Source organism: Sinocyclocheilus rhinocerous, unplaced genomic scaffold (genome assembly GCF_001515625.1).
Source record: "Sinocyclocheilus rhinocerous isolate Xijiao unplaced genomic scaffold, SAMN03320098_v1.1 scaffold851, whole genome shotgun sequence".
Taxonomy (NCBI): Eukaryota; Metazoa; Chordata; class Actinopteri; order Cypriniformes; family Cyprinidae; genus Sinocyclocheilus; species Sinocyclocheilus rhinocerous.
The window spans coordinates 1,408,307-1,427,421 of record NW_015624573.1 but is presented as its reverse complement, the minus strand read 5'-3'; the positions used below and the strand labels follow the sequence as shown (position 1 = coordinate 1,427,421).

Here is a 19,115-nt window from a genome sequence, read left to right as displayed (position 1 = left end):
TAAATTCAATTTATCTATGTTGCAGCCTGAATCAGACCGAGAGAGTGGAAAACAAAGAAGTATAATGAAAGAGTGTAACCTGGCCCTGTCCCTCCCACTGTGGGCTCTCAGGTCATGAACACCATCATTTAATTTGGTCTTGTGATTAGTTCTACTAACTCTTTTTAAGTTAGTATTAACAGTTTTTCTAAAACTGAGAAAATGGAAGGTTACTGTTCTAAATAATTTAGTCACGATTTCTTTGGGGGGAAAAGGGAGATAAAGTAAAGCCACAGTGAAAGTGAAAATGATCGCACAAAGTTACTAACATCTTTCTCAAAACTTTTTTAGCCTGGGTTGTGAGAGAACTAGCCCTAAAGACGGCACCGCCTCACCCCGGAGGGCTTTATGTAAATCTAAAGAGCTTTGCAGTGACTGCGTTTGCCGTTTCTTTATATTAAAATACAGACCATAATTTATGAAGCGTGAACTGATGAAAATCCTCAGATCAGTGCGTCCCTGTGTGGAAGACTGCTGTTAAACGACAGAGAGGAGAGAGGGGTGAGCAGGGAGGTGTAAAATCGCTTCGCTGGAAAAGACAAACGACGACAGAGGAACGAGGGAGATAAAAAGTGGAGGAAAAAGATGTACTAGTGAATCAGAACATCCCTTTCTACTTTCGCAGCAGCCCAAGACATCCTATTCCACTCTTCCTTGATTCGTCCAGATTAATTCTTCACCCATTTCAAAAACAGCATCCTCAAATGCTAATATATCAAAGTTCTTGAGAGCCAAGTACGTTTGTCTAGATTTTTCCATCCCTGAAAATCGAATGTGAAAATTACTCAAACTTACTGACGCTTTTTACAATTTAAAGAGGCAGCTACGTGACAAAAGAAGCCTGAAGGTAAGCCTGAGGCAAAATCATGTCATGTTAAAAAACATTTTGTTAAATACATAACACTATAATGCACCGCATAAAAAATGGATAGTCATTTTTTGATTCACTAATTTTACAGAGTTATTCAATTATTTCTGTTTTTCACTTTACGTGAAATTTCAGGAAAAAAAACTGGCTGATAAAACTTAATACTACAGCAGCCATTTTAAGTGTACTTCTCGATGACAAAGCTCAAAGACCAGGCCGTGTTAGCGAAATGACGATAAACCAAAGGGAGTGCCCTTTAGAAAATATTCAAAACTATTCCAGATTGTGTTTACAAGACCATGATGACATTACCATGTGCCCCACAGATTCGCTCAGTGAATGCGTGTCTTCAGGGCTGCTCTAATCCATGAACTATGGCAATTTCAACATTTCCATTTATTTTGTGTTTTCAGAGATTATCACAGCGTCCTATTCATTTGTTTTTCCAACCTGCATCTTCTGCCTCACCTCAGGTCTTTAAGCGTGCAAAAGGGGGTTCTTCTAGCAACAACATAAACACACATAGAAAAGTCATAAACAAAGCCTTTAGGCTTCCCTGTATCTTCACTCTGAATATGTAGCCATAGTGCAAGTGTCTCCAGCTAATCCCATTTGACTATTCATGCTAAGGTCATCTTATACGCCACACTCAGAGGAAACAACCTCAGCATACAGCAAGAGAATGAAATCATAATCCGTACGAAGTGCGTGTGGGATAGAGATCGAGGGAGCACATGATCAGAATAAATGGAGTTCTGCTGGAAATATGACATCTTCGATCAAAAACCAAATACTGAAGTCATTCTGATGGACCAATCACTGTGGGTTTAATCGGACTGATGTGGTGTGTCCAGTGGTGTACTCACTGGGCAATTCGGAGCACAAATCCAACGTATCCATGAGTTGAAGCTTGGACACCACTTGCTGTTTCTGAGGAAAATTTGCTTATTTGCCTGATGTGTGTGTGTGTGTGTGTGTGTCCTCACAGGCCACTGAATTTGGGTAATTAAATGTTTAAGTTGGGCAGGACTTCTCAGGCGCGGACACACACACAAGTGCTGCGCTGTGATAAAACCCTCGCTATAATTAAATATGGACTAAATTATAACGCACACACTCGCAGGCGTAAAAATAAAAACACTCTGCCTGTAGGGATTTAATCTGACCATGTATAAGCCCCTCTGCAGCAGCCCGACGCCTCGCTCTCATTCACACTTGGTGGGCTTCCCTTCGCCCCCTGCACCCTTCACCCCACACCCTCAGCCAGTGAGGGACCGCAGAGCCAGTTAATTAGACTCACTAAAGCATTGAGTGAAGAGAATCATAATGCATATATAACGATTCTACAGAGCAACTAATACATGCCTGTATTCAAATGCTCGGAGTGAAGCATGCAGGAAGAGGACAGAAAGAAGATGAGAGGGATGGAGTGAGTGGTCCTGGATATCAAAAAGAGAAGGTAAAGGGGAAATGAGAAATGTGGCACTGTTGGAAAAAATGTGTGACTGAAATAAAGAGCCTGTAAAGATGACAGTGAAACTTGGTCTTCTCCTGTAGGATATACCAGAATGACACACCCAAATTATGATTCACTTTCCATTAAAAACATGTGATCTGGAAGTTTGATAGAAATCAAGTCCCAACACCCAATGTTCTAAAGTTAGGAGTCAATAAGATTTTTTTGTAAAAATTTTTAAGAAATTCATACTGTTATTCAGAAAGGACACATTAAATTGATCAAATGTGACAGTAATGTATTTAGGCATGTATTTAGGCAAAATAAGAAAAATGTACACATCTCCGGCTCTTAATGCATGGTTTTTCCTTCTGAAGCGTCAGTGAGCGTTTGAACCTTCTGTAATAGTTGCATATGAGTCCCTCAGTTGTTCTCAGTGTGAAAGGATGGATCTCAAAATCATAGTCATTTTTGCAAAGGGTTCAAATACAAAAATTCTGTGGGACCAGAAGGATTTTTCTGAAGACACTTTTTTTGCCTGATTATAGTTTTTTCAAACTACCATATGCATTTTTTTTAACATTTCAGTTTTTAGTGTGATTATTATATGTGAAAAGAAATAAAAACAGTTGAATACAATAGTTTGGGTTCTGTTGTTAATTATAACCTTTAATATTATAGTTATGTACCAAATGAGAGGGTTCCTTGTAGAGTTTAAACTAGCATTAGTTGGGAGAGATTTTCTTCCTTAAGAAAACCAAGCTACATGTATCTGTATCGATAATGGCATCAGCAGATGTTATTATGAATAATGAGTTATCGGTATCGGTTGAGAAATTTAGTATCAGTGCATCCCTAGTAACAAATATAAAGTTTACAAAAATACAGGTAACCCAAAGACTAGTATTCATCTACCAAAAAAGATAAATTCTGTAGCTGTGTTCCAAACCTAATGGAGCTGCGTAACAGCATATGAAGGCATCATAGGTTAATTCCCAAAACAAAGCCTTTACCAATAGGTACCCGGCTTGTAAGCAACCCATTTTACAAAAATCTAAAGCTGCATTGCATCACAATCCCAGAATGCATTGTGACAAGCTCAGTAAAAATTTAAGATAGCTAATGAGGTGAAAAATACCAAATACCAAATTCAATACCAAAAGTCTAAAGACAGAAAAACTATTTTGGTCTATTTATTAGTATAACTATTTTAGTCTATTTTGTTTTTGATACTAATTACAGCAATTATTGTCAGCACAACAACACACTAACATCATACTCTATTGGAAATAAGAGTGATAATGTGGTGAGGAAGATTTACCTTGGGCGAGGACGAGGTAAACTCTCTACCTATAACAGCTGAGACAGCTGAGGGTGCCAGAGCCGGTGGAGTGGGTGTTCCTTCAGGAGCTGAGGTCTTTGGTACAGGGCCTCCAGGGGCCACAGCAGGGTTGGGTCCAGCACTAGGAGGCAGAGGGGCCTGGCGTTTGGTGCTCTTCTCGGAGATGCTGCTGTCTACCTCGGATGTGACTGCACCAGAGGATCTGGGCTCATAGAATGGGTTTGATCTAAAAGTGGGAGAACAAACCGCCATATCAGCAAAATAACAATTTGGCGAATCACAGTAGAAATGGGACACTTGTGTTTTTGTTCACACTACAGGTAATTGTCAATTTAGTATACTTAGCCAGTTTAAAACATTTAGATTTTCTGCACCTTTCTACTTGTCTGTATATTACGCTGGCAAATGTGTGTGTGTTGTTGTCTTCAGGTAAACATCAGCAAACATTATTAGCCAATAAAACGCTCTACTGACTATGAGAAGGACCAGGTGCTCCAGAGGTCACACCTCATGAACTTTAACCTATGGCCTCGTCGGAGAGCTCACTGACAGACGGACACAGACGTCCGCTGGCATCAATACACACTGCTGTGTAAAGACCCATCACTCACCAGAGGCACACACATGTACATGAATACACACACACACAATGAGGAGACAGAGCTGAGAAAAGACTGAACAGGTATTCAGCTGAAAGACAAGGTTAAAGACACAAAGTATCCCAAGCTCCCAAGCTTACGGACAAAGACAGAGAGCGAAAGAGCGAGAGTGAGAAAGGAGGGAGGAAAGAGCTGACAGCAATGCAAATAAGTTAAGAAAAGAAAGAAGTGGAAAGTGCAGTCAAAACAAATGGAGGTGAAAGAGAGGACGAGAGACAGAGAGTGAAAGCAAAGCAGAAAGAGAAGGTAGAGGGATCAGAGAACAGTAGGCAATTTTTTTAAATATGTCTCATGTATCGTGTGACTAAGCAAAAATGATAATTTAAAAATAATGATCATTTTAAAAGGGTAATTTCTAGATTATTTTTGTAAAAAAAAAAATTAAAAATCAGTAACTTTTGTTAAATATTAATATACAGCTCGCATTTAGTATAAATATATAATTCAAAAGTTTAAGCTCAGTAAGCTCCGTTTTTAAAGAATCCATACTTTTATTTGGAAAGGATGCATTGATCAAAACAGTAAAGTCATTTATAATGTTACACAAAATATTTTAAATAAATGCTGATCCTTAGAACTTTTTATTCATCAAAGAAATCTAAAAATGCATTGCAGTTTTCACAAAATATTAAGAAGCACAACTGTTTTTAGCACTAATAATAGGAAGAAATGAGCAGCAAATCAGCATATTAGAATGATTTCTGTAGGATCATGTGACAATGAAGACTGGAGTAATGGCTTGTATACATGTATATATATATATATATATATATATATATGTGTGTGCTGTAGTAGAAAGTGACAGTTATTTAACATAGGAAAAATAAACATTTCAGCTTTATAAAGTTACCCTCCTCTGCTCTCCTGTTCGCTACATAACGTCAGGTTTGGAAACGTGCGTCCCTGCTGGAGCACTGCGAGTAAGTGCGAGAAATGCAGAGATGAACAGACAAGGCCAAAGAATGTGGGGAACAACAGAAGCCTTGTTCCTGCTGAAAGAACTCCCTCACCACTTTCTTCTCCTCCGACAAGTGCTTTTCTCCTTCGCTCAAACACGCGCACACACACTCACGCACTACTAATGAACAGTAGAAGAGCAAACAGAGATTTTGTGTGTTCCAGAACTGTTTTGATAACTCAAAAATAACCACTTAAAATGTTCTGCTCTAACCTACAGCCCCTCCAACAGAATATCCCAGAATTCCTTGACTCACTCATCTAGCTCCTCCTCCTCTGTCTTGGTTGTGTTGGCGTACAGGTATTTGCTCATGTCCACCGGCCGGACATTCTTCCTCTTGCTGCTTCTGGGTGGAGAAACTTTAGGCTGGGGTTCGCGTTCAGGTTCATCAAACGGGTTGCCATGTTGAGAAGAGTCCATTTCTATGTCAGCCTCATCAAATGGGTTTGAAGGATAAGAGGTGTTCTGATCATATACAGGCTCCTGATCTCTGATAGTGGACCGCACATGGGGCTTAGGAGATGGTTCTAGAAATACACAAGCAAAAAAAAATGCACATCCACACCTGTATTATATAAATTAAACCTACCATTACAGTACTATTAAATGTATAAACATGAAGAGAAACTATAATTGAAATAAAAATTATGAATAATCTCATGATCATATTAGACAGTTACAGTTACAGTTTCTGTAATAATTTCTGCATACTTTAAATAAAATACATACATGGATCTATCGTTCACAATAAGATCTTTAACATGCATTTAGAAAATAGATTTTCATTTCATGTCAGTTTAATCACCAACTAGTCAATTAGTTGTTTTTGAAAATAGTATCAAATGCATTTACATAATTAAATATCTTAAGAACACTTTTCCAAAATTCAGCTGCAGTAAACATTCCCTTTTCACTTAATACATCATCATGCATCTCAGATTTTGTTAATGAGTACAACCTGCCCTGTTGATAAAGGGGCAAAGGGGTCATACAAAGGGTCAAGGGTCACTCCTTACCATCCTCATCCGGGTCACCAAAGGGGTTAAGGTCAACCGGGTCAATAGGTTCATCGAAGGGGTTAGAGCTCATGTTGCTCTGGTCTTGGTCCTCCTGATCCAGGAAGTTCAACTTACTGATCAGCTCTAAACCATCAATATCCATCCACAGTGATAACAGAACAGGAAGGAAGAGAGAAGAGAACATCACTCATCAGTCCAAAACAATAAGCGAGGACAACCGTTGAATTATCAGGTGAAGCTTTGAATGAAAGCAAAACTGTGGCAAAAACAACCAATAAATAAACTGTTGGCATCTGCATTTTGAAGTGAACCACACAAAGATCCTTCAGGTCCAAAGAGTCGTATGTTCCAGAAGAGCTGATGCAGTGTTTTATTCTGAACTACTACTCACAACATGAGCCAGTGGGCCAAAAAAAAACTGTGTGTGTGTCGGGTGACAGAGTGAAGTGCTCTCTGAGGTGATAAGAAAGGTGTGACGTCTCTGTTCGCGCCACCACCATGTCACCCTGACCCATATTAGGCCATCAGAGTACTCATGACCAGTGGTGTCTTTAAGAACACGTGTTCCAGGATCATCAACTCCATGGTTACAGAAACAAAGCTTTTCGGGGGTAGTTGGGTTCACTACAAACTGCAGAAGGTGGAACGAGGACACAAGATCACAAATGAAAAACGCTAAAAAAGGAGAAATATAGCATGTGGAAAAAAATAATATCAATGAACAGATGCTCTATAACACAGCACAACCACAGGGATGGAAGAAAAGAGGAAAAGGAGAAATACAGATATAGTGAATGAAAGTGAGAGTGAGATAGTGAGAGAGTGTGAATAAAAGAATGAAAGAAGGTGAAAGCTGAAGGACCTTCAGAAGAGGAGGCAGGTTTATTTGCTTGCTTTAGGCAGTCATCTGGTTCTCCATCTATAGAGCTGAGAGCATTCAGCTGCCTCACAATCTCTGCAAACAGCACAACATACAATCAATAAACACACACACACACACACTTGCACACACGCTAACCTGTATAATGCAAAGAGAGGTATGCAATACATACAGACAATATCTGTGTGTGTGTGTGTGTGTGTTGAGGTGTGTCTCTCTGAAAAGAGCCAGAACTGCGTCTTCGCTCTAACAAACTGAAAAACAGATCGGACGTAATCTCTATGGCAACAAAGAGATTCCTAAACCAATACGATGAATAAACAACTCAAGCATTTCCATAGGAGCTCCATACATACACTTATAAAGGGATAAAAGCACATGGGCTTAATGTTAAGACTCCACCATCTGGGGGGTAACGGGAGGCTGGATTATATCACAATGTACCACACACACACACACACACACACACACACACAATCACGCACACATAGACATATGCACATGCAAACACAAACATACACTCATAGGACATGTATTGGGTGGACATTCCTTATACACCGAGATCAAGCTGTGTATGTGTGTGTTTCACACTGTGTATGAAAGAAAAAGCAGCTAATAAACTATGACCAAAAACAGAACAAATGTAAACAAGCACAGCAATAAGCCTCAAAATGCATAAGTAAATGGACACTTGTGCACATACAGAAAGAAACTAAACCACAAAAGGAAAAAGGTAACTGTCACTCAAATGAAACTGAACTGAGACTGGACAGAAATCCTGAAGAGAACACCAAAGATGACATGCTGAAATTTACAAGGGACCAAAAATCCCAAAAATTATTGCTCTCGGGATGTGAAGAGACTTTCAACCAGCATAAAATTTATTTAAAATTTTATGTTTCAGCTTCAAGTTATGATTTTCTTTATTGCTTATTTGCATTTTTGAAAACTTTTGAATAAATTTACAACTTTCTTGAACCCACACGTCTGACATGGATCTGATTTTGCATCCGTTTTTGGAGGCACCGCTGGGATCTCATCGATCCATTGAACTATTGTTGATGCTCCGCAAGGCAAAATAGAGAGTTGAGTATCTCTTCTATTTTTCTGTGGGTTTTCTGCTGTACGAACTGTCGAGTCTAAGAGCTATATCTTGCAGACCCATTTCATTCAACATTCTTGACTGCAGCAAGAGAATGAATTTGGGGTGGACGATGGTTTAATCGTGAAAACTGGGCGCGCTCTGTGGAGGGGAATGGTGATTCGCGGCATTAAATGCGTTGTACACTGTCCAGGGTTTACTGCAGTGTGGATAAGTATTTGTGTTATACACTGTTGAGGGTTTACTGAGGTGTGTAGCGTGAGCTGTTCAGGGTTTACTGCAGCGCAACAATATTTTGAGACACGCTGTGCAGGGTTTACTGCAGCGTGCTGGTCGGATCTGATGCCGTTCTCATTTGGATATAGGCTCGGGGATTAGACTCGAAGATTCGGCTTTAGCAGAACCACACCTTGCGATTAATTTGAGATCCAAATAAGTGTCAGACGGTGATCTAAAAAAGATTAAAAGAAAGAAGTTAATAAAAGTAATGTAACGTAAAGTTAAGTAGAAAAAAAAAAAAAAAAAGAGTAGAATAACTCTACCTATTTCTGTTATTTCTGTTGGAGGTGTCAGCATACGGATTAATGGCATATACATTGACTAGAGGAGGTCCTACTGAGTCTCTGACTGCCCAGATGGCAAGAACTGGCTTGGGAGAGAAAGAGAAAATCATACAAAAGATGATAAAAGATGGATTTAAGGAAATGTGGGGACCGCGTAGACAGAGTGACTGGTTGATGAAGGAAGTCAGTGATAGTAAGAAGCTGTATGTGGATTGCTCAGGCAAAAGGAGTTTTTGACAGATAGGAGTGGAACAGGGTTAAACGTAAGCGAGTTGGCACAAGCTGCGAAAGATGCCACACAAGATGTGTGGGACTCGTTATCTATTGTAACTAATGAGCCAAAATCAGCTGTTGAGAAAAGTCCCAAAGTTGAAGATATTTTTCAATGGCAGGAATATGCTTCACAGTTAAAAAGAGCAATTGGAAAAGCTGGAAAGGATTTCACTGATACTTCTGCTAACGGAGGTATTCAGGTTGCGGCAATTTCTCCTGGCAGTTTGGAGAAAGCTGAGGCTGAGTGGGGTGAATATGTGAAATTATACACAAAACTACCACAATATGGTGACATTGATAATGAAAAGAAAACCGAGCCAACTGCTGGACAATTGAGTCCAGGAGAAGAGGAGTCAACAGCGACTGGTCGAGTGGGGGTGTATAGGTCGATGGGTGTCAGAGATCTGAGCAGCATTGTAAACGCTCCGCCGATTATGAAATCAAACTACACTAATTCTGATTTTTTGGGGGTTTATGGGTTTATGGGTAAACCGTTTATGGGTCTTGACCGTTTATGGGTCTTGACATACTAAATCAGATTGAAGCTGACATATTGTTGACAAGAGGGCAGCTAATGGATCCTTCATTGTCCACACCCATATCAATACTCAATGAGACTGGAATTCCTAGAATGCTGTGATTCGAACTGTGGAAGAATCCACTGATTCTTCAGTGATGCAATATTTCTCTGAAAATTGGCCAAATTTATGGTCTCTCAAACAAAGAAAGAACCAGAAAGATACAAATTTCTAAATGTACACGCCTATTTTTAGATGTGTAAAGTGACGATCTGATAAAAATAATCCCAGAAATACTGAGTGATGATTTAATCTGATTCTTTGTGCATATAGAAGGTTTAAATGACAAAGAATGACATCATAAATCTGTTCCAGTCCCAATATTATCGTTGCAAGTTCGGATAATGTATTGGACTGAATTCTGGGTTGGTGGAAACACTGTGTAGGCACACAGTAGCATTTAGTAGCATTTTGGGAAAACTTAGAACTTATGTTTTGTTTTCAGAAGATACGATTGCGTTTGACTGCAATGAAAGAGTTTGTTTATCGCGTTCTGGCCTCCACCATGACTCTGGCTAAAGCTGTAAACGTAACAGAGACTTGTCATGAGTGGAAATTTGTAATGTCTATATTTACTGATGTTTCGGCAAAAGACTAATTTTACTGTTAGATTGCAAAAAAATAAAAAAATAAAAAATTCTGCCACTCAGCATCACAGCCAAATGCCAATTTCCAGTGGAAAATTATGTTTGTATATGAGCTGATTTGTTGTAAACGAGTAACATATTTGGGTCAGATCACCTGATTTAACACCACTGTTGAACAGGTAAGTTGACGGGTACACTGTTGACGGGTAAGATCCTCTTTTGGCCAAGCGGAGGGCAACCTAAGGGAGGGGGTCACCGCCACTGGGCACCTGCCCAGAAGGGAGGTGTTATATGTGAGATGGTAGCAGAGTTGAGCGGATGCTTGATAGGCCTAAAGCATCGTTAAAGGGGGAACTGTAAAAAGTTACAGCAGACAGTCTGCCTCAGTCTGTCTGTCAGTCAGTCACACCCTGAGGAAAAGGAGCTTATTTATAAAGAGTTAATGGCAATGGGCTTTCAAGAACCATCTGAGACCATGTGATGACAGCCATTTTTCCAGTGAGACGGAAGCTTTTTTTTTTTTAAGACTCTTAACTTTTATAAAGAATATCTCTTTGGATTTGAGACTTTAGTCTTTGCAACTTTACAGATCTTCTTTATGCACCAAGAGCTTGTAACACTCCAAAGATAAAGGAAAAATTGAAATAGCATCATATGACCCCTTTAATTTATAACAGGATCATGAAGTTGGTTGCTTAAAACTGTATAAAAAATGTGGGGATCAGCTTTATGATGAATCCCTGAATGTATGAGGCTGTGATGATATTGAACTAATATGTCTATATCGTAGTTTTTACTCATGCAGGTCTTTAAGACATGCCATAGGACAAACCCAAGACATGGTGGTGGCTAAAGATGAAGACTGCTTTTACGGAAGAGATGGTAAGGAGAGAAGGGCAAAATCCCAATTGGACAGTCCTTGTCCTCGAGGACCTTTTACACATTTGCAATTGGATTTCATTTCTCTACTCTCCGATCATGGGTATAAATATGTATTCGTCATTGTCTGTAAATTATCACGATGGGTAGAGGCTTTTCCGCTACGTACAGCTACAGCTGAAAAGGTTGCCGAAGTTTTGCTCAGAGAGATTTTTCCCAGGTGGGGAATTTTTGAGTCACTGGACAGTGTCCAAGGAACTCATATTACAGGGAAGGTTTTGAAATCCTGTATGAAAATTCTGGGCGTGAAACAAAAATTCCAAATTCCTTATAGACCTCAATCGAAAAGTGTGGAAGCGCAAAATAAATCGATCAAAATGGCTTTACGAGCAAAATTGAGTGAGTATGATAGTGGATGGTTTCGACACCTACCAGCAGAATAAAAATAAAATGAGAAACAAAACAAACAGAATAAAATAAATAATAATAATAATAATAATAAATAAAACTGAAAAGAAAAAAACTTTTAGAATAACAGAATAAAAACAAAAGATTTAATAAAAAAAGAAACAAAAGAATAACAGAAAAAAATGTAATAGAATAGAACCAAGAAACAGAACAGAAAATAACAAAAGAATAGAATAACTATGAAAAAAGAAACAGAAAAAAATAATGGAGAAATCAAAATAAAACCGAACAGATCAAGAAATAGAACCGTTTACAAACAGACATTACAAACTGCAGCCCTGTGGTGGTTTTATGCATGTATAGAAACATCAGATTCACCTGCAAAGGGTCTTCAGATGAAAATGAGCAAGTCTCACCTGTGATCTTGGCGGCCTTCTCCTCCTGGTTCACTCTGTTCTCCTCATCTTCCTCATTCTCTTCCTCAAAATCATCCAGATTACCAATATCAGCCTGCTTCATGCTCATCAGACTGGCCAGACTCTGCATATCTTCATCACTACACACAGAACGAGAAAGAAATAAAAGCACAATATTTTTGATGAAATCATTCATAGATGAGACACAGTACCCAGTTTTTGCATTTTCTGCACTCATTTTGAGGCTAAATGGATTTGAAATGGATTTAAATACAGTAAAATTAAGAATGGATTGAGAACCGTTCACTTATTTCCTGATAACACCTTCCCCAGATTTGAATAAAACACTGACAACTGTTAGTAAAGAGTGAATATGGCCTTCCATTCACTGTGCTTTTGTGTAAAAAGCATTTTGTTATACTGAAGGAGATGGACAGAAGAAGAGAAGAAAGCCAGGTTGACAGAGAGAGCGAGCGAAAGATGAACGTGTAAACGAAATGCCCTTCATGGTCCTGCTCATAAGAGGCAGTGCAATACGGACATGCATTCCAGCCAGGGCATTCACAAGCACGGCGAGATAACGCTCCAGGGTTAACTCCCTCTCTCCCTCCCAATGTCCCTGTCTTCTCCTTCTCTCTGTCTATCTCACACTTCTTTATGGATGCGGTCCAGTCTTTCTTTGGCAGGCATGGAGCTTATTTGAACTTATGTAATGGGGTTTATTTGTGTGCTGTTGACATCATTCCCATGGGTTAAGAGCGGTTACACTTCCGCCGCATAACCTCTGTCACACACACGCCACAAAAGCCACACACATATCTCATATAGCACAACGGTGAAATCACATACACTCATACACGCTTCTTGCTTCCTTTATTTAGAGGCAGGCAGAGATCAGAAAGAAAAAAAGAGGGAATCGTGGATATTGCAAGACGAGTGAAGGAAAGATATTTACACACTCAGGGCCAGTGGCTGGAAATATTCCATCTGACTTGTTTGTTGTGACGCGCATGTCAAAAAGCAACAGCTCACGTCTGGGGTGACAGGATTTGATTTATTTTAGTGTATGCCAGGAGAACGTGAGGTACAGCCTTAAATTTGTGTTTCCTGATATTTTCTGAACAACAGTACCCAGGGTACAACATTTGCATTCTGGCAAGCAGAGAATAGAAATAATAGAAAACATTCAAATGGAAATAATTCTATTGATATATTCTACTCTATTTTCTATAATAATAGAAATAAATATTCATTTATAGTAATCGAAATTTGATTGCCACAATTCTGACCAATGAACTGTATTTTAATGACAAACTAAAAGAAGATCACTCAAAGTGGCAATCGCAGAATCATATTAGATCTTGGATTGCATGTTCTTAAAGCATGAACACTCTGTAGTATGAACACTACCGCTCCATACTACATCTGGCATGTTAGCCATGTGACCTACTACATTAGTCATTAGCCTCAATGGATAGTAATGCGTCCATTGAAAGCATACCTACAAAAAAATCAGAGTATTTAAGCCACAGTCACACTTGACTTTGAGCATGCAAAATTTCTTTGTACACTGCAACCGTCGTGATATGACATCACACTCCACAGCATCTTTTTAAAAACTTCAATTCAACACGTAACATAAGAATACATCTAAAATGTAAAAACTTACAATCTACTCCATTTTCCTGCAGCGGTGCAGTTTTAAATTTATGTTTGTTTAATTCCACTATGAGGTCATGCTTTGACGTATCGATCTGCTCATTCACATGATACGAATTCACAGGTCAGAGTTCACCAAGCCTACTGTAAACTTAGGAACGCAGCAAAATGCGAAACTTTTCGCACAAGCTTGCATTTCCAGTCTGATGCATTCACGTGCATATGAATGGAAGTCAAGGGAAACAAAAAGTGCAGTGTGACCGCCCCTTTAGCTATACTACTCATATGACATATTGCTTTTTGCATACTCTTAGTAGAGAACTAGGAATATTCGTACTAAACAAGTGCATATTTGTACTAAATGAATAGTATCAGGCTCTCTCTATGAAACTCTACCTGTCAAAATCTTAAAGATCATGATTTTTGGAGGAAAAAAAGTCATTTTTGTCAAGTTCTTCAATAAAATAAATACTTTATATATCAAAGATAAAGCTCTTACATTATTTAGCCAAATACTAAATTAATTATACCCATTCAGATCAATTGGCAGAACGATTGAGCATATATATGTGTATAAAAGGCCTCTAATTCCCACACTGGCCAGAACATTCCAGAGAGCGAAAGAGAGAACAACCTCACTGGGGTGCATATGAAGACAGGATGAAATCATAGAGGAAGAGGAAGAGAGGAAGGGATGAGAGGGGGAGAGATCCAGGGAAAGGAATGCTGGGAATGTCAGGTATTGTCACTCCCTGTAACTGAGGCAAAAAAAGAAAGAAATGCACAGAGAGAAAAGGAATAAGAGCTTAATTTGAAGTGGCAGCATTCCTTCAGGGTGGGTGTAGTCAGCTGGTTTTAGATGGTGTAGTGGGCTGCTCTTACGTGGCTTTGCCCTCTCGCAGAAAGATGCAGGACAGGGAGAACTGAAGTGTTGCTGAAACCACTTTCTTGGACAGCGGCTTGAACTTGAGCTTGACGTCTGTCTGTGTGGGCATGGCACTGGCATACTGCTTCATGTTAATGCAGCTGGTGGCCAGCGCTTTCCGACGACCCGACGGAGATTCCTAAAATAACACACACAAAAAACAGAGAGATGCTTAAATACTTCTTAAGCTGAAAAAATAAAAAATTAAACTCATTTACTTCAATTGCTAACAACACAATACAAAAAAAACACAGATAAACTGACATCAGTATGTTTTTAACAGTTTCAAACTCTAAGAATTTGCATATGACAAAATAGCCCCATGGTGCTTTACTAAGAAAAAAAAACAATCAAAAAGAATGAACGAATGTTACTAATCCTTAGTTACACTTACGGGTAAAATCGTCACCTGTTTTAACATGTTCAAAGCCCACACACACACACTAACACCGGGGGAATCCGGCACTCCTGGAACATGTGCATACAAGTTTATATAGACTGTCTCAATGGAGTATAAACTCTGAACAGAATGATAAAAATGATAGCAAATAGAGTGACACTGAATTCTCTATGGTGAGATAAAGCTTCACTTTGATAACATCATGTCAACAACTTTTCAAACAAAGAAAGGTCACATTGAAAGTAAAAGGCGTTCATTTGCCTAAATCATTTAAATAATCAAACTCGGTATTAGTTCATCACCTCTAAGACCAGCAGAGTAAACATACCCAGTCATAATGGTCAATGGCACCCCCTTGTAGGTAAAAGGACTGGAATATTCTAAAGGGATTAGAAAGGAAAGCTGAACTGGCTATTATTCTGCTCTCCAATTCATTGGATTTGTTTATGGTTAGTGAAGTCTAGTAAACATCAATTCTGATATCTCAGGTTATGGATTCAGATTGTGTTTAAAAAAAATAACAATGATAATGGTTTTAAAAAAAATAAGAGAGGAAAAGGGTTTGACACCAGCCATGTGCCAAAATGACTTTAGGGCGACAACATCTAAGAAAAACGGAACAGAACAAAACACTGGGCCACCTGCACACTTTCCATTTGCCAGATAGGTCGGAAACACAGTTGGAGACATTTCCTGACCTGCCTCCTCTTATTTAACAAAGCCAAATAAATATCATCACTTTTATTGTTTGTTCTTGAGGCATTTTCTCAGCTTGCTGACTAAGTATCAGCAATTTCCTCCCGGATGAAAGTACCACGCTCAACCTGTGAAACATGTTTTGACACCATCACACAGGCCACAGTGCAGGGATAGGCAATACAGAAAAATATCAATAAAGATCTCTCAATATTCTTCAGCCCTTTGATGATACTCAATACATATCTAAATATGGCTTAAATTATTTTTTTTAATTAGAGGAACATTTTAATAAAACAGCCAGTATATTTAATGATTAATGCAAGAAGTAAAATACTGTAAAAGTTAAAGATCATCAGTTTCCCCAGTTAATTTCACCAATATTAATACCTATTAATAATATTGCAATATTAATCAACAAATTGTTATGAAAACATTTGACACTAATACATTCACTTGTTAACATCTAAATATAAATTAAAGTACAGAGAAAGAAAGGGAGGGATAAGAGAAAACTTTTAAATCCATTTAGAAAACTAATAATTTGTTATAATCATATAAAAGCTATTTTAATCTGCCAATTAATTATTTTTCATAATTTAATCATTTAATTAGTATATACAAAACAAATGTTTAATATAGAGCATTCTTTTATGAACATATTTGAGTGAAATGCAACTATTCACTGAATCAGAATCATGAACTGGTTAAAAAAAATCAATTCAATTCACCTAAATTGACAATTCGAACACTGGAAACGACTCAAACAAGAAACGTAATGGTCTGATTATTTCTTTTTTCTCCGTCTCATTTACATTTTTACACATTTACACTCTGTACAAGTTTATTCTCTCGCTGTAAGCCATTATTTGGCTTTCTTTTCAGCAAGCACCTTTCATTTCAAGCTTTCTCTACGGGCGAGATATAAGCCATACTGGCCTATTTTTCTGTCTTTTATGCTCTCTTCACTTTTATCTCATCAGGCCTGTTGCGCAGAGTAATCCAAAACAAAATGAGCAGAGAGAGAAATGAAGGCCCCGTGTATAACCTCTCAAAGAGCCTGCATTCATACACTTGCCTGTGCGCATATGTGGAGTGACTACATATAGATCTCCAGATAGAAATCTCGCTCGCAGGCGCACGAGTGCGTGTTTGCATGTATCAGTGGTCCCGTAGGTAAAGAGGAGCCCTTATCAGAGCAGTCTCAGGAAGATTGAGACGCAGAGAGCTGAAGAGTGACTATTTTCGCCTCAGAAATGCCTCAATACAGCTCCATACACAGGACATAAGGGCAGCACACACTGACCCTTCTTCCGGTTTGCTGAAGGTGATTAATCTGACCGAACGGCATCGACGAAGAACACCCCACGTGCTGGTGGCTGAAACACAGACAGAGACATAAAGCGCCTGAGCGCTGACCCGATCAAAACAACAGTGCCGCCTGCCAATCTCGCACACAGACAAATTACCCACAATCCCCCACTCCAGCTGGGACGGGAGATGGTCCTCTGCGACTCCTTCAGTAAATGAAAACGATAAAAGGGAGAAAAAAACCTGCGTCTAAGATTCAAAACCGCTCGCCGACGAAGCCACTTGACATTTGTGTTGACATTTGAGCCCCTGTTGAATCGGTCGGAAATACAGCATGTCATCCCTGAAGAATCCAGCGCTCCAAACCGTGTCTTATCGCTGAGATTATGCACTGGCATTATACCGAGCTAATAGTGCATGTAGGTCCTTTATGAATGAATTTCAAAATGCATCAAACCCTTAAGAAGGATTTAGTCCTTCTCCGAAAAAATACTTAAGAATATGCAAATATGCAGGGAAGAATTAGGTTTAACAGGTTTGACGAGCGCAAACAATGAGGGTGTTCTTTTCCCTGGCTGCCGGTGTCAATCAGAACCCCAGATTACCGTCCAGGGTTATGACAATGTGTAAAATGAAAAGAGACAATAAGACACTTTTAATTTATCGGATGGATCTATCTATCAATACGCAGCTATTGTACCCACAGAATTGCTAAATACCTGGCGGAGAGGGGAGATGAAGGTGCCAGGGTGGCTGACTGCTGCCCCCTGCTGCTCCCTTAAGGAGCATATCACCCTACACACACACACACACACACACACACACACACACCAAAATAGACTCTTCTCTTTCTGAGAGAAGAGTGTCAAACTGTAGTGTTTAAAAACTGAAAATGCATTAAACATCAGTGAGCAGATATATATTTAAAATAAATCAATGTGTCCACGAGAACAACATTTTTCTATCTAATAACAGACTAAAATATTAACATTTGGTCATATTGAGATTATCAACATATGCCAGCAGTCTCATCAATGAATAATAAACATTTTAGATTTTTAGTCAATTTTGACTACATATTGTGGAAAATGTTAACTTTACGTATGTTTTATTAAAGTTTTGTGTATATCCTGCAAAATAACTTTAAACCACCATCACCATTTAATCCCAAAGCAGAGACGTTTAAACCAAAATGTCAGAAAGTGTTTTGCTGATTACATTACTAGCATTGTGCGATTGTATTAAGTTAAAGAAAACATACAAACACACTGTATTAGTTAACTAAAGTTAGGTAACTGTATTAGTTATTGTCAAAATATTAATAAATACTATAATGCTATACTAATACTATACTATGACAGTATATAAATCCTACTAAAACAACACTGCTGCATACTATATGTGCAGTTCAATGTCTACATTGCAATTCTGTATACAAATTCAAATGGCAAGCCTATAGAAATTATATATAAAATGCAACTATTTACAACAATGAAAATGTTTTTTGCCCAACTCCAGTTGACATGTTTGCCATTTTCTGAAAACACAACACCATTAACTGTAAAACAAGATATTAATAATGCAGTAATAAGTGATTAGAAACATTACTCAGGATGACGTCCATGGTGCCATGGCATGTTTGGGTTTACAGTTTTCCCAGTGTATCATGGACATGTTTGCCTGTGACCTGTGCTTAAATGTTTGTTTTGTTAACACGATGATAATCCAACACCGTGACTGAGAGGATAACAGCCACTATACTTCAAATGACGACTATATTCAAGATTTCCCATCTGCATGTATAAGTGTGTGTAATCGTGTGTCCCTGTTAGAGGAGAACACCACCAAACCCCTGCAGGCTCTCACACCTAAAGTGAACCTCAAACTTCCTTTGACTGACATTTCCAGAAAGCCTGAGGAAGAAAGGGGTGCAACCGGGAGCTTCATCCACTTTAGGGTGTGTATGTGTGTAGTGTTTAGGCAGGTGGCAGTCCCAGCTGTCCCAGTATTGATCCACAGCTGGTGCCAGTATGGGGGGTGTGGGTCAGGGCTGTGGGGTTTCCTTCCCAACACACACACACACACAGAGCAGAGGAA

The 19,115-nt window shown here is 38.8% G+C and overlaps 1 protein-coding gene across 4 annotated transcripts in view; it reads right to left on the bottom strand.

Moving 5' to 3' along the window:
- LOC107744614 (EH domain-binding protein 1-like) overlaps positions 1-19,115 on the bottom strand; it is a 152,346-nt gene that overhangs the window by 89,277 nt on the left and 43,954 nt on the right. For 3 of the 4 annotated variants that reach the window (XM_016558397.1, XM_016558407.1, XM_016558418.1), the window contains exons 6-11: positions 14,569-14,750; positions 12,028-12,167; positions 7,204-7,296; positions 6,339-6,464; positions 5,579-5,849; positions 3,685-3,931 (exon numbers count right to left, since the gene is read on the bottom strand). In XM_016558397.1, the coding sequence (XP_016413883.1) occupies positions 3,685-3,931; positions 5,579-5,849; positions 6,339-6,464; positions 7,204-7,296; positions 12,028-12,167; positions 14,569-14,750 (1,059 nt within the window). The remainder of the gene's footprint in view (positions 1-3,684; positions 3,932-5,578; positions 5,850-6,338; positions 6,465-7,203; positions 7,297-12,027; positions 12,168-14,568; positions 14,751-19,115) is intronic. The other variant, XM_016558415.1, reaches the window with a different exon arrangement.